This window comes from Camellia sinensis, chromosome 11, assembly GCF_055761805.1.
Source record: "Camellia sinensis isolate YWXY chromosome 11, ASM5576180v1, whole genome shotgun sequence".
NCBI lineage: Eukaryota > Viridiplantae > Streptophyta > Magnoliopsida > Ericales > Theaceae > Camellia > Camellia sinensis.
Window position 1 is genome coordinate 168,374,956 of NC_138971.1, and position 26,264 is coordinate 168,401,219.

The 26,264-nt window shown below is 30.7% G+C and overlaps 2 protein-coding genes across 13 annotated transcripts; one reads left to right on the forward strand and one right to left on the reverse strand.

Annotated features, from left to right (window-relative positions):
* The first annotated feature begins 533 nt into the window (after positions 1-533).
* Positions 534-1,847, forward strand: LOC114273085 (acetyl-CoA-benzylalcohol acetyltransferase). The gene has a single exon (XM_028214850.2). The coding sequence runs from the start codon at positions 534-536 to the stop codon at positions 1,845-1,847; it is 1,314 nt and encodes a 437-aa protein (XP_028070651.2).
* An 8,391-nt stretch (positions 1,848-10,238) lies between these two features.
* LOC114273062 (polyadenylate-binding protein 4-like) lies at positions 10,239-18,309 on the reverse strand. Of its 12 annotated transcripts, XM_082896053.1 has the most exons (11): positions 17,941-18,258; positions 17,748-17,825; positions 17,556-17,645; positions 13,803-13,898; positions 13,551-13,619; positions 12,191-12,271; positions 12,070-12,093; positions 11,897-11,974; positions 11,328-11,399; positions 10,518-10,601; positions 10,239-10,374 (listed from the first exon to the last, which is right to left on the reverse strand). In XM_082896053.1, exons 2-5 carry the CDS (start codon positions 17,820-17,822, stop codon positions 13,575-13,577), a joined length of 306 nt encoding a protein of 101 aa, XP_082752179.1. In that variant the 5' UTR covers positions 17,823-17,825; positions 17,941-18,258; the 3' UTR covers positions 10,239-10,374; positions 10,518-10,601; positions 11,328-11,399; positions 11,897-11,974; positions 12,070-12,093; positions 12,191-12,271; positions 13,551-13,574. The 12 variants fall into 12 exon arrangements, with proteins under 12 accessions (XP_082752179.1, XP_082752184.1, XP_082752186.1 ...); XM_082896058.1 differs by having other exon boundaries at positions 10,366-10,601; positions 13,803-13,892; positions 17,941-18,262; XM_082896060.1 differs by lacking the exons at positions 10,239-10,374; positions 10,518-10,601 and adding an exon at positions 10,883-11,247 and having other exon boundaries at positions 13,803-13,866; positions 17,941-18,309.
* Between the last annotated feature and the right edge of the window lie 7,955 nt (positions 18,310-26,264).

A 26,264-nucleotide genomic window follows, 5' to 3' on the forward strand; every position in this document is an offset into this window, starting at 1 on the left:
ATATTAAATAATTTATCCCATAATATTTTAGATATCATCACAATTAAATCGCACAATTAATAGAAATATAAAAAATATTCAATAAAATAAACGGTTTGAATCATTGAAACAGGACTTGTAATGAATCCCATAAGTTCAAATAACGCCCTCTAATCTAAAATCTGAACTGGGGGATCCTTCTCCCTTAAAAAAATTAAATTGTTTATAATTTTAATATAATTACTCTATTCTTTGTTTTAGTACGATTAAAAGATTAAAATTAATATAAATCGTGTGCACACAGCATAAATACGAAAAAATATATATTTTAATATAGTAGAAATGATAATTTAATGATTATTGATAAAAAAAAGAGATTAAAAAAATCTAGTCTAGTTATTCTAAAATTATAAAACTTGTTATATATATATTTTCAAAGAAGTCATTGTCATTTAGTCATATATATATATATATATATGCATATAGTTTCTTGACTTGAGTGAACTCAATCTTGCATTTTTTTCATTTCTATATTTTCCAAGCCCACCATGACCATGGAGGTTAATGTTTTGTCTAAGAAGTTGATAAAACCATCAACTCCCACCCCAAATCATCCCAAAACTTACAAGTTATCTTTCTTTGATCAATTGGCTCCTCCAGCACATATTCCTCTCATTTTCTTCTTCACCGCTGATGATGATACCAACAAAGAGATGGTCAAAATTGACCGAAAACTACAACAACTAGAAAAATCATTATCAGAAATCCTAACCCTATTCTACCCAGAAGCCGGAAGATTTGTAAATGATGATCTCTTGATAGATTGTAATGACCAAGGTGTTGAATTCTTGGAAGCCAAAGTCAATGTTCAACTCAAGGAGTTTCTCAATCAAGGTCCTAAGCTTGAGCTTGTCAACCATTTTGTTCCATGGGGTATAGGGCCAGCCAAGTTAGCCACCACTCCGACGGTGGCGATTCAAGCCACCGTCTTCGAATGTGGTGGTCTAGCCATATGTGTCCACGCTTCGCACATTGTAAATGATGGATTCACGGGAAGTAGGTTCATTCAAGCTTGGGCCACTGCAAGCCGGCTAGGGCTCAGCAAAGTAGTATGTCCGAGTTTTGACCTACCGTCTCTCTTCCCATCGAGAGATGTCTCTGCTGTCCTCAAAGCCCCACCCCCTAAAGACGCCGGGGCTAAGGTTATCACAAGGAGGTTCCTGTTTGATGCAGCGACAATATCTGCATTCAAACAGGAAGTCAAAGATAGTATCAGTGAACGGGAACCTTCAAAACTAGAGGTGGTGATGGCATCCACATGGAAGGCTCTCATCCGCCTCAACCGAGTGAAACATGAGGGGAAGCTGAGGCCTTCTGTAATGACCCTACCGGTGAATTTGCGAGGTAGAACAGCCTTAGAAACCCCAAAGAACTCTTTTGGAAATTTTTACATGACATGTCCATCCAAATTTGAACCAGAGGAGAGCGAAACAACCCTTCTCTCTCACTTGGTGGGTCTTATAAGGAATACGGTGAGGAACACACTTGCAAAAGCTGCAAAACTCACCAATGCCGATGAGGTTTTCGCGGCGCTGTTGAACGATCTCAATGTAGCGATTAGAGCGGTTATCGACGAGGAAGTTGATGCACATTTTTTCACTACCATGTGTGGATTCTCCTTGTATGACACTGATTTTGGTTTTGGCAAGCCATTTTTGGTGAGTAATGCAAGTGTGCCTATGGAATTGATTTCTTTGATGGACACCAAATGTGGGACTGGAATTGAAGTATGGGTGAGCTTGAAGCAACCAGACATGGCTGTGCTAGAAAAGGATACAGAGCTTGGAGCATTGATGATTATGGGTTAAGGGTAAATTTGTCTTTTTATTGTTAATAATGATGAAATTCAAATAAGTGTGTTGAGCCTGTTTTAATTTTGTATTATGAATTCGATAATCGTAATTTCTTCCTTTTATTATATTTGTCTTTTTTGAAAAAAAAAATTGTTTTCAAAATTATAATATTTGTGTATTTTTTAAAAGATAAATGTAATTAAATTAAAGTAGATACAATTATTGAATTAATTTGAATGATTTATGCATAAAAACTTATAAATTAAATAAATCATATTATCAAAATCAGACCGTTGTGAACTCATAAGACTCAGACTTTTAATCCACTAAATATTGACATTTTCTATTATGCTATTATTAATAAATTCAAAATTACTATTTACTATAAAATTTTATTTTGAAAATCGCCTTCATTCAGAATTTTAAACTTCTGGTTGTGATGTTACAACTAAAATGGATCTTGTTCAAAATTACTATTTACTACTTTCCTTAAAATAATGCATAGATATGGTTGACAAAATAATTAGGAAAATGACTGGTAACTCGAAATTCGTGGTTCGATTTTGGCTCGAATGGCAAAACGACGTCGTTTTGCTTTTCTTTTCTTTTTTTTTTTTCTTCTTTTTCTTCGTTTTCCTTCTCTTCCTTTTCTTTCTTTCTTTTCTTCTTCTTCTTCGTTAAACACAGGCGAGAGAGAGCAGAGCAGAGGCGAGAGACAGAGCTCGTCGGACACAGCTCGTCGGCGTCGCAGCTCGTCGCTCGTCTCTCAGCCCCGCCTCGGCCTCTGCCTCCGCCCGCCGCCGCCTCCACCTCCACTTCCGATTTTGATGGCTCCCTCCAGTCCAGCTCTTCTTCTCCTTCTTCTTCCTTCTTCTTCTTCTTCTTCCTTCTTTTTCTTCTCTTCTTCCTCTTCTCCGAATTCGGGCCAAATTCGAGTCTCCGAATTCGAGCCGAAACAATTAATATATTCCTTCCCAAAAAATTGTAGAGCCCACATCATTAATTCAGATATGTAAGTTGCACATTTTCTGGTCACAATTTCTATGCACAGCTTTTTCTGAGGCACATTTTGTGCTCACAATCGCTATGCCTATCTTTTTTCTGATTTATACAGTCGGGGCAGAATAAACTGTCCGATAATCTGAAAAAACAAAAAGCTTTGCAGCAAAAGTAAGGTCAAGTTTAGTTATTATAAAATAATTTATCTTTTTATTTTTTTATTTTTTTTTCATCACATTACTTTTTTTACTTTTCTGTATATCTTTTTATAAAAAGATAAAAAGTACATTTATTTAGGTAATCACAAACAACCCCTAAATAAATAAAATAGTGGAATGTCTCTTTGGTTAGTTATACATTTTAATTAAAAAAATTTAAAAATTATATAAGTTGTTATATTACTTTTTTTTTTAATTATATTTTTTTATAAAAAATTAATAAAATAATTTATTCCCAAACTAGACTTAAGGATAAGAAAAATTATTGATCACCTCTGCGCGAATTCTTAAGATTTAACCCACTTATTTATGTTTAGGTTTTTAAGGGAATGGTTAAGTCAAGAATCTCAAATCTCATATATATAAGTTTGTGTGGGTCTCACATTTATATAACAGGTTCGATAAAAAATTTGATAAATTATTTGAAGTTCATAACATTTTTTTTAAGAGAAATTATTGATTAGTCTAGAGATACCATGTGATTATATTTCTGTCCAATCACGAATCATTATATCTCTCATATTTTTTAATCTCTCAATATAAAAACGTAAATTTCATCGCTTCCATTAATCTAAATATATATAAAGTACCACGTGATGCTCCCTAATTAACCAATAACTTCTCCAAAGTTAACGGTATTAGGATGATTGCATTTGAGTAAAACAATAAAAAAATCTGCTTGTATGGTTCCTATTGAAATTTTTTTATTTTCTATATTTTTTATTTTTAATGAATATTTTTTAATATTTGAAGTTTTTTTTAAAAAAAATTTAGATATACCTAACATAATACACTTAAAAAATATAATATTTGTGAAATTTTTTTTAAAAAAATTCACTAAATACGAAAAATACAAAAAAAAAATAAGAATTCAGTATATTTTTCGTATTCTTGTGTATTTATTGATTTTTAAATTTTTTTTTATAAAACTTTTGTACTTTTTAGATACATCTAAATAAGGTGTACCTAAAAAAATATAAAAAATTACTTAAAATTTTAAAAATATTCATTAAAAATTAAAAAATTAAAAATTAAACCTTTAAAAAATTAAATTCAAAAAATTAAAACCAAACCTATTGAATAATTCTCTAATGTGTTAGATTCGAGATGTAAAAAGTAAACAAAAATAATACGGATCCCAATAAGATGACCCAGTGTATCATTATTATTATTATTATTATTATTATTTAAAAAAATAGATATATAAATAAGTTATTTCACATATTTATTATAAAGTATTTTATTATTTAGATAAATTATAAATATACTCTCTGAGTTTTGATTAAAATATGAATTACTCTTTGTGATTTTGAAAATTACATTTCAGCTCTTGAGATTTCTAATTTCATAACAAATCGTCTTTTTATTAATAAATCATGAAATCAATTAACGATTTTTCATAATATTAGAAATATGTTTTAATTAATAATTTAGGTAATTTTATTATTGTATACGAAAATAATTACGAATTTCATTTTTTTAGTTAATTCTGTTAAATAATTTTTTTTTAAAAGGGGGTATTTGTAATTTTCTGTTGAACCATTTTAATATCTTTTATTTGTATATTTTTGTTCATGAATCTTCTTTTGTCTTATTCATGAATCTCATCTTGTTCATGAATGGAGATTCATTGCTTTGGTGACCTTTTGTCTTGTTCATGAATAGAGATTAATTAGAATTCATGAACTTAGTGGTAAATTAATATTTGGATACATTCTTCATTTTCTCTAGGTTCATGGCCATTATTATTTTTTTGTGTATTTTGTAAAGTCCTAGTGACCTATAAATAGTTCATATCTTCTACTCTTTTCTACACCAACACACCAATTATTTTCTATACAAGAGAGATTACTAATAAGAATGATGTTTTTCATGGTGGAGCTTTGGGTTCACCATCTTGTGCAGAGTTGGCTTGAACCATACGACAAGTGGTTGGACTGTTGTATTCTGGAGGGGACAAGTCATAGTTTTGTGACTGCTACATCGGTATTTGGATTGTTCCTACCGCAGTGGGTTTGATCTCTTTAAAATTGTTGGTGAAAATAGTTGAAAAAATTATATTTTATTAATAAATAATGCAAAAAAACGAGATATCCGTGCATTAACCTGATCTGTTTGTATCTTATTTTCTTTGCATTATTTATCAATAAAATATAATTTTTTTGGTATTTTCATCAATATTTTCTAAAATACAGGAGGGCAATATATACTTTAAGCAAACTTCAAAATGTGTATTTATAATTCACCCTAGTATTTATAATGCATTTTAGATAATTTCATTACTAGAAATTTTATCATACTTGCGTCTGGAGTTGAAATTGAAGTTCCTGCGTACTCTAACGCTATGTTTGGATTGAGTGATTTGGAGAGAAAATAAAAGAAATGGAGGGATATGTATTTCTCTTACTTGTTTGGATAACCTAAGTGGAGAGAAATGAAAAGAAACGAAGAGAAAGGGAGAGAAACTCATTTCACTTATAAGCCTCATTTTCAATCTTCCCAAAAGTAGAGAGATTAGGAGAGAAATAAAATGATTATTTTCACTATTTTCATAATACCAATTTTGTCCCTATAAAAATAAAAGAAATAAAATGATTAAAAATATAAAAAGGTTATTTTGGTAATGTAACATAAAATAATTTCTTTTCTTTTCTCTTAATGAAATATAACCAAACAAGAATGAGAGAAATCACAATCATTTCTTTTCTTTTATTTCTTCCTTATCCAAACAAAAAGGAAAGAAATCACAATCATTTCTTTTCTTTTCTCTTATAACTTAAGTAATCATTTCTTTTCTTTTCTTTTCTTTCCAGGGTTCCCAAACATAGTGTAAATACTGAGATATATGTTTAAGGGATTATCGAGACTCTAAGCAAGTAATTCGAAAGCCTTACTATTGAATCAATACCTGTTGATTGACATGAATATATTATCAAGGGTAAATTACAAATACACTCTTTGAGATTTATTTAAAATACAGATCGCTTCCTGTGGTTTAAAAAATTACAAATACCCCCTTATTAGATTTTTTTATTTAACAGAATTAATTAAAAAAATAAAATTCATAATCGCTCTCTTATACAATAATAAAATTATCTAAATTATTAATTGAACCATACTTCTAACAACATTAAAAAATTTTATTTAACTTTATGATTTATTAATAGATGGGGCGATTTGTTATGAAATTAAAAATCTCAGGAGGTGGAATATAATTTCCAGAACTACATGGGCAATTTGTATTTTAATCAAATCTCAGGGGGTATATTTGTAATTTATCCTATTATAAAAGATAAATAATTATTTTAAAAATTAATGTTTTTATAAAAAATATGTAAAAAAATAAAATGGAAATATATGAGGGGAGAGAGAGAGAGAGAGGTGGATAAACTTATCGGGTTGCAGATGTTGAGGGTGTTTGTTTGGACTTTTTTTAGCCAACTTATACCTTTTAGCTTTGAAAAAGCTATTTTAGACTATTTGGTTAAACTTATTTCAAACCGCTTCTGATTCTAAAAACTTATTTTAACTTAAAAAAGCTGATTCTGAGAAGCTACTCACCCCTTACTTCTGATTATTAGCTTCTGTTGTGGACATGTTAATTTACGGTTATACTTTTAGATTTTTTTTATTTTTTATTTTTTATTTTTAAAAAAATAGAAAAAGACCCAAATGGACTATAGATTATTATTATTATTTGTGAGAAATGTAGACAAGTAGTGAATAACAAAAAATAAAAGTTAATTGAAAAAGTTACTTCACAGCTTATTTAACAAATACTACTCAACAATTTAAATTTATAATTTAACAGTTACACCAAATAGATTAACAGCTTCTGATTAAAGTCAATCTATAATCTATTAAGCTATAATCGATAATCTATTTTAACAGCTACACCAAACGGGACCGTTGTGCAGGAGGAAGAGAGTATAAATAAATACATTGAGCCATTGTTTGGCAAGTTACTTTTTTTAATTTTTTTTTGGATAAATTACAAACCCATCTCTTGAGATTTACTAAAAGAGTGCTGCTATTAGCACATTCCTTTCTTCTTTGGACCCCCCATTTCTTTGAACCCCCATCCAACTAAATGAGGGCCCTCCATTTTCTCTTTCAACCCCCACCTTAATTCCAACTATACCCTCACTCTAAACTATCTTCTCCACCCAACCATTGTCAGTTCCGACAACAACCTCCACTGCCGGCGCCACTCTCTGGTCAACTCCAATCTCTAGCAGCTTCAGACAACCTCAATCCAGAGCCACTGCTGCGAGCCACTGTCGCGAACTCAAATCGCGACGGCAACGAAGGCGACTAGGGTTTGCGGCCACAGATCTCGACGACAGTTAGGGTTTAAGGTCACAGATCACGACGGCGGCTATGGTTGAGATCTCAAATCACAACGGCGATAAAGGTGGCTAAGGTTTGAGGTCACAGATCGTCGTTCCCGTCACCATTGCGCCTCCAAACCTTATCGACCCAACCATGCGTAGAGAGAGAGAGAGATTGCAGTGGCAATGGGGTTCGTGATTAGTAGGGGTGGAGATCGTGATATTAGTGGAGATCGCAATTTCAGAAGAAGAAGAAGAAGAGAGAGATGGAGGTAGTGACTGGAAGTGAGAGGCTGGCTGGCTGATTAAGGCAGAAATGTACATCATTGAGGCCGTTAATTAGAATCTCTTAACTTTACTTGTTGGTCAAACTGTATACTTTATGTGTGTTGAGTGTCAATCAAGTTGTACATCGTCGGAGCATAAAATGGGCAAAAAGACAGAATTTGGATAGAGTTGACTTTTCCGCACGTGCGTTGACTTTTTCGCACGTGCGTTGACTTTACCGCACGTGCGTTAACTTTCCTGCACGTGCGTTTACTTTTTTTGGGAAAATCAAACCGATGTTTTAAACCTGTTTGGACGAGATTTGAAGTATAAAAAGGCAAGTAAAAGGCTGGATTAGGGTTCAAAAGTTGTTTTGACCTAAAGAGAGAGGCTAGGGTTTTGAAAAGAGAAGGAAAACAAAAGCTTCAAGGATGTCTCCAATGGTGGTTCCTTCTCCATCTACCTCCTTCCACTCCTCTATGAGTGGCTGGTCTCTTTTTCTAGGGTTTTGATGAAACCCTAGCCATGTAATTATTTTGTTTTCTTTTTGATTTAAAATTATGTAAAGGTTTGAACATTTGTATGGTGATTTAGAAGTTTCTTTATTATATTTTTCATTATCTCTTCGAATATTTGACTTTCTGTGATTGTTGAATATTATCCATACATGAGTTTTCTATTCCTTCACATTCAAGGTATGGGACGAACCATACTACGAGGAACGAGTCGTATCACTACCCTAGTTTAGAGTGAACGATTCGTATTACTCGAGATGGTTCGTGCTCGTACATTGAATGTGATGATCTTCTTGTTAAATACTTTGAGCTTGTAGTTGCGAAGCATTAATCCGTTCAAACCATAGCATAATTAATTTCAATTGGAAACCCTAATTATGTGGTTGGTGGTGAATTCTCTACCCTAGGATTTTTTCCCCAATTCAGTAAACCCAATTTCATTTATTATTGATAATTTAATTCCTTAGTTTAATTTATTCGTTATTAAATTAGGTTATAAACAACCAATCTTTTTATCAAAATTAATTTAGGAATTTGACAATTAAATTAGTTTAATTTCACAATAATCCCTGTGGATCGATACTTGGACTTGCCATTATTCTGATTGAATTTGGTATAGTTTAGTGATTTTATTTGGTGTGTTCAACGAGGCACCACCGACGACCGATGGAGGTGGTAGCCGGAGTTGAGAGGGGTTAGGGTTAGGGTTAGGGTTAGGGTTAGGGTTTGGGTTTGGATTTGGGTTTGAAAAATTAGGGTTAGAAGATGAGAGATAAAGGTAAAAGTGAAATTTTATGTTGGGATATAATTGGAAATCAAAAAAAATGGAAGAGGTAGGGGTCTAAAGAAAAAAGATAAGTGTTAATAGCAGCACTCTTACTTAAATTATAAATTACTCCTTGTGGTTCTAGAAATTACATTATGTCCCTTAAGGTTTCTAATTTCATAAGAAATAGATCATTTTATTATTAAATCATCAAGTTAATTAACAGTTTTTAATAATGTTAAAATTTTATTTCAATTAATAATTCAAATCATTTTATTATTGCATAGGTGAATAGTTAGAAATTTTATTTTTTCAATTAATTATGTTAAAAAAATTCTGATAGGGAGGTATTTGTAATTTTTCATACCACATGAGGTAATTCGTATTTTAAGCAAATCTCGTGAGGTATATTTGTAATTTATCCTTTTTTTGGTTAAAATAATTAATAAAAATGAAATAAATTAAAATAATTAATAATATAAAATATCACATTTAATTTATAATCATTTATTTTTTCTCTTGTAATCATCAAATTAATTAAAAAAAATTAACTATCTTCTTAAACACAATTATTTTAATCAGACCAAAATAATAAAAAATAATAATAATAAAATAACAAACTAAAATAGTTATGTTTTCAAATAAGGCGTGAGCGGAGAATTATACATGTGTCATATTATTAGTGGAATGGGATATCCCCTCACCATAACGACTTTTTTATTGGAAGGATTAGGTTGAATGCGATTATGAGTGTGTTAAAATTGAGTGAGAAGATTATTAATGTGATGGTATTAGATTGAAGATGTAAAATAAAGTATGTTTGTTTGTGTACTAGTGTGGTGGTATTAGTTAATTAGGACTAAATCTATAAAATTACTTGAAAACTATCCTCACAAATAATATAATTTTGTTGGTTTTGTAAAGTGAAGGGCAAAATGATAATTTAGCCATCAATTTGTGTGAAGGGATTAGCAATCCCAACCCTCCCACGAGAATGTTAATTCCACCATGGGAGGGGATTCATACTCCTATAGGATTACTAATCCCATAACATTTTGTTGCACACAACACATGAGTTTGGTGGGTGTCATGGATTAGTAATCTCATCCTCCCTCCCAAACTCTCAATCGAACACAACGTGAATAATGTGATATACTTATGACATAAAGCACTTTCTTGAGCTTTATTATTCAATAACTAGGAATAATCCGTGCCTGAAGGCACTGTGAGCATTTTTTTTTTTTTTGATACCACACATGCTACGAAATTCAATTATAATAAATCAATTCAAAATAATAATATCACTCTAATTTAAAACTTTACATAGAAAGAGGAACAAAATATATAAAGAAAACTGAAATAAATAACTAATAAATTTCAAATCTTTTATGGGTGGTGCCTTCAAGAGTTCCCACCTCATTCTCTAGCATATTTTCAAAATTAGTCCTTTTAAGGAATAGTTCAAATTAGTCTACTAAATATCAAATATCAATAGAAATAATTCAAATCCTCCCAACTTCTTCACAGTTTCAACTAACTACTTATAAATAAATGAAATAAAAATAACCCAAGTTACTTTGAAGACTAACCTTATTGTTGATACCAAAATATCAGGGATGATACAACAAACCGAAACTACTTTCACAACTAGCTGTGTTGGAATGTCAGAGGTCCTGAAAAGATAAATAAATTCAGAAACAAACCATGAAAATAGTGCATCAAAATACACTGGTCTTTCTTAATGAAGAAACTTAAAATTCATAACCATGATCAAATTAAGAGGTAACAATACTATTAACATTCTCCTCCTTCAACCCACTAATAAATTATTCTTTTTCAATGTGACTCTAACATCTTACATAATAGACACTAAAATTATACAAAAATTCATGTCAAGCATATGTGACTTCCACCAAAATATGTAAAGATACTAAATTAAATTGTTGCACTTAAGTTTAGTGAATTTTCAAGGGCACTTGATAGTCCACACTCAATAATCATCCATAAGGTCCAATCTTTTACATTGCTAATAGACTTTACAAAAATATTAGAAATCCATTGAAGTATGTATCAATATGAAGCTTTACAAAATTGGTTAACATCAAGCTTTACAAAATGTATGTCATATAATGTCTTCAAACTTGGACGCCTCAACAAAAAGTACTTGGGCGCCTCTACAAAAACTTGGACGCCTATAGAAAAATTACTTGGATGCATCTAAAGTGCTTGGGCGCCTTCAAACTTGTTCTCCATCACATTTTGAAATGTCCATGTATCAACTTCTGTGTACTTTTTCTAGTGAGGAGCATGCACAACAATCTAATATTTAAAAAACATTAACATTAGCATATTGAAATAATACGAAAAATAGATATTGAAACAATATGAACTAAGAATACCTTATTACTATTCCATTAGAGTAATGTAGTCTTATTTATCCTCTTGAGCTCCATAGCTTTTTCAACCCAATCCTACAAAAGTTTGACTTGATTATAATTTAAACAAAATTTTAATTAAAATACACTTTCAATTTGTTTCCTTCTTTTATCATTTATATTCTTTTTTAAACTTTAATTACTTCCCTATTCTATTTGGAAAATTTTATATATCTTTGTAAAAGATCCTTTATAATTTTTTCTAGTGTATTGTTTTTTAAGGATGCATAATTTAGTTTCGAAATTAGTAATATTACGGATTAAAAGCACCATGCCCATCTTCACAAACTTTACAGTTAAAAAAAAAAATTACACAAATTATGCATGCTTCAACATATCATATTCTCCCATGATTTTCTTTACACATGCTCCAAAACAAACTTGAAAAGAATCATACCACTTGTGTATTTTTTTATTCCCTTTATTAAGTAGTTTTCCTTTCTTTTTCCTTTAAGCTTCTCATTTTCCTTTGCCCTTACCATTGCCTTTGAGAAAAAATATGAGAAACAAATAAATTTGATTAGTGGGCTTACCCCACGAACACAGAGGACATTGAAGTCACGTTCATTATAGAGCACAACACTGACATTTCTATTTTGAAGAAACTGAACCTGTGTATATATAGAAATGCATTTGAAAGGTAAAAGAAAAATTATATTAAGGAATGTAGATTAAATAAAAAATGAGTATAGAGATTTAATATTACTGTTTCCTCTAACATATCATCCACCTGTAAAGAATAATACAAAAATATTTAATTATGAGAAAAATTATAAATAATAAACAAGAAATTAAGCCTCGATTCATAAACTATAAACTAAACATACTTAACCAAAACTATAAATGTTGTCCATGATTTGAATTAAAATAAAATCTAAGGTTGTTGAAGAGGTTGAAACACCACAGACCTGCAGTGAAGAAATAACTCATTTAATAGTGTTATAAATAGATTGGGTTTAAACAACAATGGGCAGTACAATGACTATTTGATTACTTAATTGTGCCATACGTTAAGTACAATCAAATAAAATGAAACCCAATTCTAATTTTTAACAATAAAAGAAAAACAAAACATTACAAAACATTACTTTTCATGTTAAAAATGAAACCCAATTCACACATTTATCAAAATCACCTAAATCATTTATCAGAACACTAATCATATTTGAAACACTTAATTCTCATTTATGCTATCCAAGCCTATTGAAAGTTTCTTTAGCAAAGTTGAGAGCTCCATCCACTAAACAGCAAGTTTTAGACGGTAGAAGATAACTCGTTTATATAAAACACATTATCAGGAACATAAATCTCATTATATTTGAGACCCATTATCATACACATTAAACACATTATATTTGAAACACATTATCATAAACTGAAATCCCATTATATCTCATAAACTTCAATCTCATCCGATTTAGACTGTAAACCCATATAAATATAACAAATGGCTGATATAAATCTATATCAATAGATACTTAACATATCGATGGCTCCCACATTATTGTTAGGAATCAAACATATCGATGGCTTAAGCTTTCTTAAATTTTGTTGAATTAAAAGAGGTTTAAATGGAGCTGCAAACTAATAACCTACCAATCATTTTCTATGAATAAAATATCTCATTCAAGGAATTAATAAAAAATCACATAGATATGCAGGCGCCAAACTAATAACCTATCAATCATGTTCCGCCACCAAATTTTACTAAAATTAAACAATTTATCAAAATGAATTGTGTTTCCAATGGAAACTACCAATAAAACACATCAATCACTTAGTACTTTGCTTCCAAGAATCTATTTATTAAAATTAACATGTAACAAAAGATTTGCACATCTACACAGTTTTAAAATAATAATTTGACTCCAAACATTAAATAAAAATAATGAATCAGTCTAATATGAGGACATTTTCAGGTATTGGTGACACAATCTAACTCCAAACAACATGAAAAGAAAACATTAATGAATCTTACCATTGTTCTTACAAATTAATAAATCCTAAAATTTTTAAATATGCCACATTACCCCAACCTAGCAAAGGGTGTAAAGGAGTAGAAATATATGTAGTAGTAAAGTCAACCAATATATACTTCTGCACATAAAGTGGACAAATAGATATAAAAGCAAACAAAAAATATATATAGAGAAAATGTTTAAGTAAGAACACAAATCAAATTCTTACCATAATGTTTCGATATGAAAGGTCTTAAGCAAGTCCACAATGCTTCAGACACAATGTTTCAATCACAAACTGTAAACATCAATAAAGCAATTAAATTGGACAACCTGTTGTCAATATTATTGAGTAACAAACCTGCTGGAATTAAAGATTATTGAAACAAAAGATATTCACAAATTAGAGTAAAGATTATTGAAACAAAAGATGTTGAAATAGATGAGGTTTGAAGAGAGAGCAAGAGAGAAGTGGCATTACCTTGATGGTGGTCCGTTGAAGAAAGAGCGAGAGAGAAACGGGAAGAGATGATGTTGCAAAGCCGCTGAAATGGATTTCAAATGGGATGAGCTGCAACTTTGAACAGTGCAGTTTCGTTATTAAATTGAATTATAAACTGAATCAAACGTCTTGTCAAAGCTATCTAAGCCAAAATCATCACCATCGAAAATGATATAGAAAAATGTTCCTTCAAAATTAAAAAACAGAGCTTTAAATAATCAAACTCCTCCAAAAATGCTAATAAGATGTGGGTGTTTCGCAAAAGAAACCAAAACTCCACTGCCATAATCACATTGTTGAAATAAAAGCTCCAAACATGTCATGATCAATTTAAAAAATGCAACACCCAACTCACAACAAAAATAAATAGAAGGATCTGATTCTAAGGTTTGAAAAAGGTATTTTAGGAGAACAAATAAATAAAGGTATTTTAGGAGAACAAAAAAAACTATGTGATCATCGAATACCCACTTCACTAAATGATGATGAGACATTCATTCTATTTAAATACCCACTGCTCTAACATCCACCAAAACCACTCACAGTAAAGCTACTGAGACTTCCACAATACACTTTGGACAAAAAAAGATAAAGAAAGCCAATAAAAGAAAGCAAAACTTATGGAAAAAAGTGACCAAACTTATGGAAGAAAAGTGACTCGATGATTGAAGCAAATCATAAAAAATAAAAATAAAAAGTTCTAGCAGTACTATTTTTTATCAGGAGCTACATTATTGGCCACTGCTCCAAAGTTCCTTCCACTCCCAATTTTTCCACTACTTACCAATCCTATTTTGCTTCATTGCTCATATTCTCTTTTATGCAAATGGAAAGGGGGAATTTTTTTTTTATAAAAAATCAAGTGGCTAAAATAAAAATGAAGTGAAGATAAAAATACAACAGTGAATATATAAAACATAAGAGCAAAATAAAGAAAACATTTACTATATGAGCAATGAATAATTCTTCATGAGATGCAAAGCATGTTCACCTTAATTTATCGGTAACTTGATTACCAACAAAAATAGAAAAGAAACAAAAGAAATATTAAACTTACATTCAGAACTATAGGTTTAATGTTGAATGCCCTGTCAAAAGACTTTGTTTTCCAAGATGAAAACTTACTATATCATAAATAATTTTTAAGAGTTAATTAAAACAAACGTTGAAAAATTCTTTGATACACATGGTGGTTTTGGTTATAAAATAAACATTGAAAAATGTGTACCATGCACCATAATTCTAACGATTTGTGGCATTTAGTTATAAGATTTTGTGATGATCAAATTTATGATGAACTTGGTTATTAGACATTTTGTAGTGTTTATGGTTATAACCCATGGTGGTTTAGGTTACGAAATTTTGTGATGTTTAATTATAAATTTAAGTGGCCTTAGTTATAAGGATTTATGATATTTTTTTAAGATTATGAACTACTATGATTAAAACTTTGGATGCATATCGTTAAAAAGCTTTTGGGGTGTATATAAATTTAATATGACTTATTGGGTCATTCTATCAAACATTTGCAATACATGACTTATTGGGTCATTCTATCAAACACGTGTAATGATCATAATTGATTTGAGTCTAGTAAACTCACACCAAAAAATAAAAAAAACAAAACAAAAAAACATGATTGGTTTATTTCGTGAACACGTGTTCAAGAAATGGGTTCTAGTTGTGTGCCTATATAAAGAAAACTTATTGGGTCATTCTATCAAACACTTGCAATACATGACTTATTGGGTCATTCTATAAGATGAAAAAGATGAACAAAAAATAAGATGAACAAAAAAAATGACAACAAATTAAGGGTTTAAAAACTATCTAACCTAGAACAGAAATTAAAAAAAAAAAAAACAGAGCTGTCTAGATTAATGTGGTAAAAAAGAAATTAAAAAAAAGAAAAAAAATAATGGAAAAATAGGCAACCCAAAACAAACCTTCCCTACCACAACAAAAAACTGTCTATATTAATCCCCAAAAAACTGTCTAGATTAATCCCCAAAAATGTCCAATTTGTTGATCATTCTATCAAACACACGTGTAATGATCATAATTGATTTGAGTCTAGTAAATTCACATCAAAAAATAAAAAAACAAAACAAAAAAACATGATTGGTTTATTTCCTGAACATGTGTTTAGGAAATGAGTTCTAGTTGTGTGCCTATATAAAGAAAACTTATTGGATCATTCTGTCAAACACTTGCAATACATGACTTATCGGGTCATTCTATAAGATGAAAAAGATGAACAAAAAATAAGATGAAAAAAAAAAATATGACAACAAATTAAGGGTTTAAAAACTGTCGTACCCAGAACAGGAAAAAAAAAAAACAAAGTTGGCTAGATTAATATAGTAAAACACAAATTAAAAAAAAAATGGCACAATAGGCAACCCAAAACAAACCTTCCCAACCATAATTCTAATGATTTATGGCATTTAGTTATAAGATTTTGTGATGGTCAAATTTATAATAACTTGGTTATTAGACTTTTTGTAGTGCTTATAATTATAACCCATGGTGGTTTTGATTATGAAATTTTGTGATGTTTAATTATAAATTCAAGTGACCTTAGTTATGAGGATTTTATGATATTTTTTTAAGATTGTGAACCACTGTGATTAAAACTTTGGATGCATATCGTTAAAAAGCTTTTGGGGAGTATATAAATTTAATATGACTTATTGGGTCATTCTATCAAACATTTCCAATGCATGACTTATTGGGTCATTTTATCAAACATGTTTAATGATCGTAATTGATTCAAGTCCAGCAAACTCACACCAAAAAATAAAAAAATAAAACAAAAAAACATGATTGGTTTATTTTGTGAATATCTTTTGTTTCAATAATCTTTAATTCCAGCAGGTTTGTTACTCAATAATATTGACAACAGGTTGTCCAATTTAATTGCTTTATTGATGTTTACAGTTTGTGATTGAAACATTGTGTCTGAAGCATTGTGGACTTCCTTAAGACCTTTCATATCAAAACATTGTGATAAGAATTTGATTTGTGTTCTTACTTAAACATTTTCTATTGGGTCATTCTATCAAACACTTGCAATACATGACTTATTGGGTCATTCTATAAGATGAAAAAGATGAACAAAAAATAAGATGAAAAAAAAAATGACAACAAATTAAGGGTTTAAAAACTATCTAACCTAGAACAGAAATTAAAAAAAAAAAAAAAAGAATGGAAAAATAGGCAACCCAAAACAAACATTCCCTACCACAACAAAAAACTGTCTAGATTAATCCCCAAAAAATTGTTTAGATTAATCCCCAAAAAAGTCCAATTTGTTGATCATTCTATCAAACACACGTGTAATGATCATAATTGATTTGAGTCCAATAAACTCACACCAAAAAATAAAAAAACAAAACAAAACAAAAAAACATGATTGGTTTATTTCCTGAACATGTGTTTAGGAAATAGGTTCTAGTTGTGTGCCTAAATAAAGAAAACTTATTGGGTCATTATATCAAACACTTGCAATACATGACTTATCGGGTCATTCTATAAGATGAAAAAGATGAACAAAAAATAAGATGAAAAAAAAATATGACAACAAATTAAGGGTTTAAAAACTGTCTCTGAAGTTCAATCAATATACATCCATAATCATATATAAAATCAGAGAGAGAGAGAGAGAGAGAGAGACTATATTACATTACATTACATTACATTACTAAGAAATGATGCAATAAAGAAAATCACCTGCAATTGTGCCCTCCTTTCATCTTTGCGCTGGGCCACGGCAACATATAAAGGTTTATGTCCAATCATCTTGCCATTCATCGCATTCAACTGAAGAACATGGATAACAATCAACACAATGAATTAGACAAACTCTGTGGTTGAATGATAGGAAAGAGAGATCTGAAGTTCAAAAAGAGAAGGCAGTCTTACAGCTCTTGTAGCTTCCACGGAGGTTGAGAAGGCCACAAAACCAGAACCCTTACTCACCCCTTGTGGATCAATCATGATCTGATTCACAAATCACAAATTAAATAAATAATAAATAAAATAGGGGGAAAATAAATAAATAAAGAGAATAATACACCAAACAGACCAACATGAATTTCACTTGAACCAAATATACCTTGCACGATGTTATGGTTCAAAACTCGGAGAATAAGATATGACAACAAATGCATATATATACATACATTCGGTCCCATCTCTGAATCTCCCATCTCTGAGTCATATATATAGTTGATCCATTTGGTCAGAAGAGAGAAGAAAACGATTAGGAAGAGAGAAGAAAACGATTAGGAAGAGAGAAGATGAAGAGACTAATAGGGGTTTTGGGTTCCGTTGCCTGCAAGGGTTGATAGAGAGAGAGGGAGAGAGAGAGAAGGTGGGTCAGATTTTAAAATTTCAAATCAGAAACAAAGAGATGAGAGTGTGTGTGTCTGAGAGACAGGGGCTGTGGGTTGAAAATGATCTTGGACCAAATAGAGAGTGAGACACTGTAAGCCTTTGGATTGAGTTCAATCTAATGGTTCATATTTTGATAAAGAGACAGAAGTCCAATCAAGAAAAAAAAACAGAGTTGTTTTTGTTATATAGATTTGAAAGTACAGTCACGATATTTTATAATAATATGTTTCGTAGAAGAGTTGGAATATTAACTATTTGTGTTTGGTGATTGAGGAATATAAAAGGACATAATAAATGATAATTAGTGAAAGAGTATAATCATGTATACTCCAAGATTATTATATAATTTTTCCTCTCCTGAAAGGTTGTTCTCTCCTGTGTTTTTATTTTTATTTTTATAATTAGGTATTCAAACCAATTTATGAGCACCTCGAATAATTTTGGAGTTCTAAAATTAATGGTTGAACAAACTTTCAATGACACAAAGATTTGAAATATTTGACCTTTATAAGATTTGACCAGCAACTTAACGGCCTTGTTTGGCTAGATGCTATTTAGTTAAAATAGTCACAAAATATGTTAAAATAATTAATAAAATAAAATATCATATTTAATTTATAATTATTTTATTTTTTTTCTCACGATCATTGAATCAATTACACAAAAAAATCAACTATCATCCTACTGAACACAATTTTTTTATAACTAAATTAAAATAATTAAAAAATCAAATAATTAATTAAAGAGCACTGATAGAGGCTTCGAATTCGAGGCCTCGAATTTGCCTCGAAAGTGCTTTTTTTTTTTTTTTTTTTGACTTTGTGTATTATTTTTTTTGTTTATTTTATTTTTTTAGGGTGGTTATATGTAGGGATGTACCAAAAAAATTAAATATTTCGTACTAGTTCATCGTATAAAAATATATAAAATTAATAAATTGATCAGTCAATTTTGGATCAATCAATTTTATCACTCAACAAGTCTAACCTAATTGATTGATCACTGCTGATTAAAATTTATTAATTCTATATAATTTTGTATGATGAGTTGGTGCGGGATGTCTAATTTTTTGGCACATCCATACATATGACTACCTTTAAAAAAAATAAAAATAAATAACACAGCCCAATAAATAAAATAAAATAAAATAAAAAAATTTATCAGTCAATTTTATCATTCAATCAGTCTAACCCAACTCGCTTGCAAAATATCTAATTTTTTAACACATCCCTATACATAAACTATCCTTGCAAAAAGAAAAGAAAAAAAAATAACAAACTAACTGTCTTAAGTTAAAAGAAAGGAAAAAGATTGAGGCCTCAAATTTTTGGCTCAAATTTGGCTCGAATTTCTCTTTTTTTTTTTTTTTTTTGGGTTGATGCTTTGCTTGTTATTATTATTATTATTTTTATTTATTTTTTTTTGTAATGTATTAGCCCAGAAAAAAAAAAATTGCATTTGAGACAATTTTGAGCCTCAATTTCGAGGCTTCAATCACAGCTCTAAAAAAAAAACAAAAGACAAAAAAAAAAAAAAAAAAAAAAAAAAATTGGGATTCGAGGCAAATTCAAGGCCTCATATTCCAGGCCTCAGGCATTTCCCTTAATTAGGCCAAGTTTGGCTACTGCCAAAAAAGTGCACTTATTTCATCTTTTTATCTTTTTTGGGTCACATCAATCAACATCTCCTCTCTATTTTTTCTACACATAATACAAAAAAAGTCAAAAAGTACACTTATTTAGTCTTCCCAAACTAGGCCTAAAATAACTTATTCCTAGAATGGCAAGCTCTTCTGTTCTCTCCTGTTATCTTGATGTGATGCCTCTACCAATGGGCTGCTCATGTGATGCCTCTACCAATGGGGCTGCTCACTGACAAATTAAAAATATCTAACATATATTCGATCACAAATTGAGGAGAATAACTCAAAATTTTGTTTTATTATTTAAATTTTTAATTAATTAACATGAGATTAAAATTTAATTCAGAATTAGGGGTCTTTTGAGAAGAAGAAAAAAAAAGTATAACTTTTAATTTTTTACTTATTTTGAATCACATTACCTCTTACATTTTTCATCCACAAAAAAACAAAATAAACTAAAAAAATTAAAACATTAATTTTTTACTAACTTTCTAAAATACCACTAAAAGTAGTGTTTTTAGTGTTTGTGCCTAATCTTATACTTTTAAAATAGGATAAATAATACTTTACCTTCCCAATTAGAACAAATTATTTATAATCATTCATTGAAAGTCAAAAGTTCATCACTAATTATAATTACAGTACCGATTCAGTGTTTTAAATTTGCATCACTAATATTAGTTCAAATGAGCTCGCAGTGCAAAGAAAAAAAAAAATCCAAACTATCACATTAGTGGTTGGTCCATATTATCGTCACGTCATTAGTGGTCTATTAGTGATCTTCAATTAGTAGGCTAGAGCATTTTTGTTATAATTATCAAAATGCTATTGTCATATTTTTGTTTGTATCGCTTTTTATATACATTTTTTTTTATTATGTTTAGCATTTTTCATAGAATTTTTTTAAAGACCCAAAAAAATCATTGAAAAAAAAAACCACTAGCACAATAAGGCCAATTATAGTTATTTCACTTACATATAAATCTATTTTTAAGATTTTAAATAAAACACAAATGGCAAAAAGAACTGAAAAAAATAAAATAAAATAAAAATGCAACAACAACAACACTGCTATCTAAGAAGTGGGTTGGCTTTTTGACTTTATGATTTTTTTTGGCTATTTTGGCTTTTTTGGGGAATGACTTTTAAGCTTTTTGACTTTTTTGACTTTTTTTGTGAGAGAAGAGTGTAATGATTATGGGTTGAATGTGATATTTTGTTTGTTGTGGTTAAAATAACCTATTTTACCTTTTGTGACTAAAATAGTCAAAAAAACTTCCAACCTACCTTCCCAAACGGTGCCTAAATGTATTGAGGATTGGTTTTTGGATAAGTAAAATTATTCAATTTTTATTAAGACCATGATTATAAACAAAATTAGTTATTGTTTTAAAAACAAAAATTTGTGATCCAATTATTAATTGCATTTCACAAGAAAAGTTTTCTAGAATCGAAATCTTTTTACTTTATTTAAGTTAACCAAACCAGTTCCAACCCCCCTAGGAATGGCAATTTGAAACCGGCCCGATGGGGACCCGACCACCCGACCCCAAATTGAGCAGTTTTTCTCCGAAAAATACCCCCGACGGGATGGGGATGGTATTTAAAAATCAATCCCCGAACAGATTCGGGCCGGGGACAGGGACCAGTGTCCCAGTCCCGTACCCGGCCCGGCCACGTCCCCGATCCCCAATGTTAAATTACAATTTTACCCTTATATACATATATATATATAAACCACTGACTTCACTGACTTTACCCTTATTTTACCCTCAGATCTCATCCCTCTCTACCCCGTCTCCGTCTCTCATCTCTCTCTACCTCACTAACTTTTCTCTCTCTCTCTCTCGCTCTAATCCACCGCCACCACACCGCGTCTCTCATCCACTCCCTCTCTTCTCGACGTCACCGACTACCACCGTCGTCTAGCTTGTACCACCACCAACGCCGCCGCGTCTCTCATCCATTCCCTCTCTTCTTGACGTTGTCGACCACCACTGCCGTCCAGCTCGCACTACTACCACCACCACCACGTCTCTCATCCACTCCCTCTTTTCTCAACGTCGCCGTCCAGCTCACAGATCAAATCTTTTTTTTTTTTTTAGATCTGTTTCAGATCTGTCTTGGATGATGATGTTGTTGTTGTATTTTCTGATTTTTTTTTTAATTTCTTTTTAACAGGGGAATGCTCGGGGTCGGGGAAACCCGATCCCCGTTGGGGGCAGGGGTAGGGGCAGTGATAGGATCGGGGCCGGGGGAAATTCGACCATCGGGGATCGGGGACGGGGAGTGTGATCCCCGGCCCTGCTCCGCCCCGCCCCGCCCCGTTGCCATTCCTACCCCTCAAAAAAAAAAACCATATAATTTGAGTAATGCTAAAGACCCCACAAATTCTATTAAAAATTCTACCAAATGTCTCACGTGTGTGTGAGACCTACATAATGTGGGTCCCATGTGAGTCTCACGCCCATGTGAGACATTTGGTAAAATTTTTAGTAAAATTTTTGAGATCTCTAACATTTTTTATATAATTTAGATTCCAAACTAAATCCAGCTCACATGAATGGTAATGATTGTTTTTTTTTTTAGGTTTACTTAAATTACAAATTATCCTATTTAGTTTTAGAAATTACATTATGCTCCTAAGGTTTTTAATTTCATAACAAATAGGTCTTTTATTAATAAATCATCAAGCTAATTAACAGTTTTTAATAATTTTAAAATTTTATTTCAATTAATAATTCAGATAATTTTATTATTGTATAGGTGAACAATTAGAATTTCACTTTTTCAATTAATTCTGTTAAATAAAAAATTCTAACAATGAGGTATTTATAATTTTTTAAACCACAAAGGGCAATTCGTATTTTAAAAAAATCTCATGAGGTATATTTGTAATTTATCCAAAAGAAAAATCTATCTTTTATTTTCAAAAGTCTTCCAGTCTAGTAAAATTTAAGTGAAAAGTTTGTTTCAAAAAAGAGTGATTAAAAACAATGTGAACCAGCCCTTGGGCCAAACAATAGCAGAAACTTAAAAAAAAAAAAGAAGAATACTAAACATATATATATTTATAGGGCCTGTATTATTCGAAGAATTGTATCATGGGTCAATCATACTGATCTTGGGCCCGGGCCTAACCTTTGTGCTGGGATCGAGATTTAAAGACAAGCAAAAACATAGTGGGGCACATATACTTTTAGTAGATTAGATTAGATTGAATTAATATTCTCATAATTAATAGTCTTAAAATTATGAATCCTTTTAAATTATATATCTTATCCTATATTTAGATTGAGTGAGGATTATTAAGAGGGATTAATAGTGCAAACTTTGGCTTAGTCCTCTAATTTATATCACACCCCCTTCTGTGAGATTGAATAGTCCATCATATGTTGGATACCATATACGGATGGATTGTTAGTTTGTACTTTAATTATTTAACCAAATATCGAATTAATAATTTTATTGGATTATTAGTCCAATCCCAAACTTATGTCCATCCAAACAAACATGACCTTAGGGTGTGTTTGATTGGACGGATTGGATAATGGGGGGATTTGAATTCATCAGACTTGAATCCTAGGACCCAGACTATTTGGTTGGATTAAATGTGTATCCCGTGTTTGTTTTCTAAGTAATTGCAATATTAAACATATCTTTAATATTTTAATTATTTTTAACTAGATTGAATAAAATTTTTATTTATTTTATTTTTTACACAATTAAATAAATTTATTTTTTAAAAAATAAATAAATTTATTTTTTAAAAAATAAATAAATAAAATATCAATAAAAATATATGTTTTTTTTAATTAAAATTTTAAATAAATCTATTTTAAAAAATAACAATAATGAAATAATGAAATTAAACAAAACATCTATTAAATTTTAAATAATGAAATTACATAAAATATAAACAAAATTTTAAAATAAAACATCAATAAAAATATTTATAAAAAAATTATTTAAAAAAATTAAATAAATAAAACATCAATACAAAGTTAAATAAAATTATTTTATTTTTAAATTGAGACATTTAAATTTTATTAAATTTTATTATATATAATATATAATTAAATAGTAAATAGTCAAAATGGTCATTTTGACACCTAATCCTAATAGTAAATAGCCCCATGGAAATAATTTCATCCCCTAGGATACAATAGTCGCTCATATGAGGGATATAGAGTCCGACTAGACTCCATATCCGACGAACTAAAAAAAAAATACCAAATTAGATGCTTCTAATAAATTACAAATTACACAATAAATAATTGCCCCCTTATCCCTCTCATCAAACACACCCGTAGGCTTTATATCCCTGTGGATGTTCGTTGCCATTGATTGTGTCAATGGCACATCCCTTGCAGATGTATAAATATAAGGGTAAATTATAAATATGCCCTATGAGATTTAATTAAACTATAAATTATTTTTTATAATTCTGAAAATTAAATTCTAATCCCTCAGGTTTTTAATTTCATAATAAATCGCCTCTTTTATTAATAAATCAAGTCAATTAACAGTTTTTAATAGTGTTATAAATATGTTTCAATTAATAATTTATGCAATTTTGTTATTGTATAGGAGAGTAATTATTAATTTTATTTTTTTAGTTAATTTTGTTAAATAAATTTTTTAACAATGATGTATTTATAATTTTTCAAATCATAAGAAGCAACCTGTATTTTAAGTAAACCTTAAAGGGTGTATTTATAATTTATCCTAAATATAAGTGCATACATGATTTTCGTATAATGAAATATAATTATGTTGCAAATACTTAGATCTGGTGTGGGATTAGATTTTCTTAATTTTCGTTTGGAAAGAGCTAATTTAGTTTTAATTTTTTACTTTTTTGGCTAATTTAGCCTGAAAATGAATCCTACTTTGAATCGTTTAAATGCTAGGTCGTTCCCCTCAAGTGACGCGTTGCGCCTGCCTCCGGGTGTTTCGAAAAGTGAGCAAGGGGCGCCGCATCGACGCCTGGGTGCGATGAAAAATGGGCAAAGGTTTTCGCATTTTTCTGGACAAGCGCGGGTAAAGAAGCTAGTCCAAGACTATAAGTTTAGGATAGCCACTTGGAACATAGGAACCTTAACTGGTAGGACGATGGAATTGGTAGATGTTATGATTAGGAGGAGAGTTAGTATAGCTTGCATACAACAAACTAAGTGGACGGGAGAGAAAGCTAGGGAAATTGAGGATACTGGTTTTAAACTTTATTATAGTGGTAAGGATAGACGCAGAAATGGGGTAGGAATCATAATTGCCAAGGGTCTTGTGGAAAGTGTGGTGGCGGTCACTAGGAAAGGAGATAGGATTATGCTAATTAAACTAGTTATTGGAGGGAATATAGTGAATATTATTAGCGCTTATGCCCCTCAAGTAGGGTTAGATGATCAGACTAAGAGGGATTTTTGGGAGCAAATGGATGAGATCTTACAGGAGATACCCGTAGGAGAGAACCTGGTTATAGGTGGAGATTTTAATGGCCATGTGGGCATAGATAAAGTAGGTTATGAAAGAGTGCATGGTGGATACGGTTTTGGTGACAGAAATGAGACTGGAGAGAGAATCTTAGATTTTGCGTTGGCTTCTGACCTGGTGGTGGCCAATACTATGTATAAGAAGAGGGAGGAGCATTTGATAACCTTTAAGAGTGGATTAGTTAAGAGCCAAATAGATTATTTCTTAGTGAGAAAAGTGGACTGTCTAAAATGCAATGATTGTAAGGTGATTCCTGGTGAGAGTCTGGTCTCTCAACATAGGATTTTGGTACTAGATTTATATTTTAGAGGGCAATACCAAGTTAGGAAGGATGGTGGGCATCGTAGGACAAGATGGTGGGACTTAAAAGGGGAAAAATTAGAAATATTTAAAAATCGAATGGATAAGGAAGGTGCTTGGGACTTAGAAGGTGATGCTAACACTATGTGGAATTCGATGGCTAATTGTATGAGGAGAATCTCAAGGGAAGTGCTTGGAGAGTCGAAAGGAACGGGACCCAGCTCTAGGGAAACTTGGTGGTGGAGGGAAGAGGTCCAAGCGGTAGTTAAGGCAAAAAAAGAGTGCTTTAAAAAGTGGCAGAAGGATAGAACTGAGGAAAACCTTAAGAGCTATAGATTGGCTAATAAGGAGGTCAAGAAAGTAGTGAGAGAGACTAAGTTGAAAGTTTATGATGACCTATACACTAGACTAGATAGTAAGGAGGGAGAGAAGAGGGTATACAAACTTGCTAAGATACGGGAGAGGAAAACAAGAGATTTTAATCAAGTAAAGTGCATCAAGAGTGAGGATTCTAAGGTATTGGTGAAGGATGATGAGATTAAGGAAAGATGGAAGAAGTATTTTGAGAAATTGTTAAATGAAGAACATGGAAGTACGACAATAGGGGA

Excerpts from the sequence above, each read along its gene's own strand:
- LOC114273062 (XM_082896053.1), bottom strand. The coding sequence starts at position 17,822 with ATGATTGATCCACAAGGGGTGAGTAAGGGTTCTGGTTTTGTGGCCTTC. Across the intron at positions 17,646-17,747 it reads CCGTGGAAGCTACAAGAGCT|TTGAATGCGATGAATGGCAA; the intron begins GTAAGACTGCCT and ends CATGTTCTTCAG. Across the intron at positions 13,620-13,802 it reads TTCAACGGACCACCATCAAG|TTTGTGATTGAAACATTGTG; the intron begins GTAATGCCACTT and ends TGATGTTTACAG.
- LOC114273085 (XM_028214850.2), top strand. The coding sequence starts at position 534 with ATGGAGGTTAATGTTTTGTCTAAGAAGTTGATAAAACCATCAACTCCC.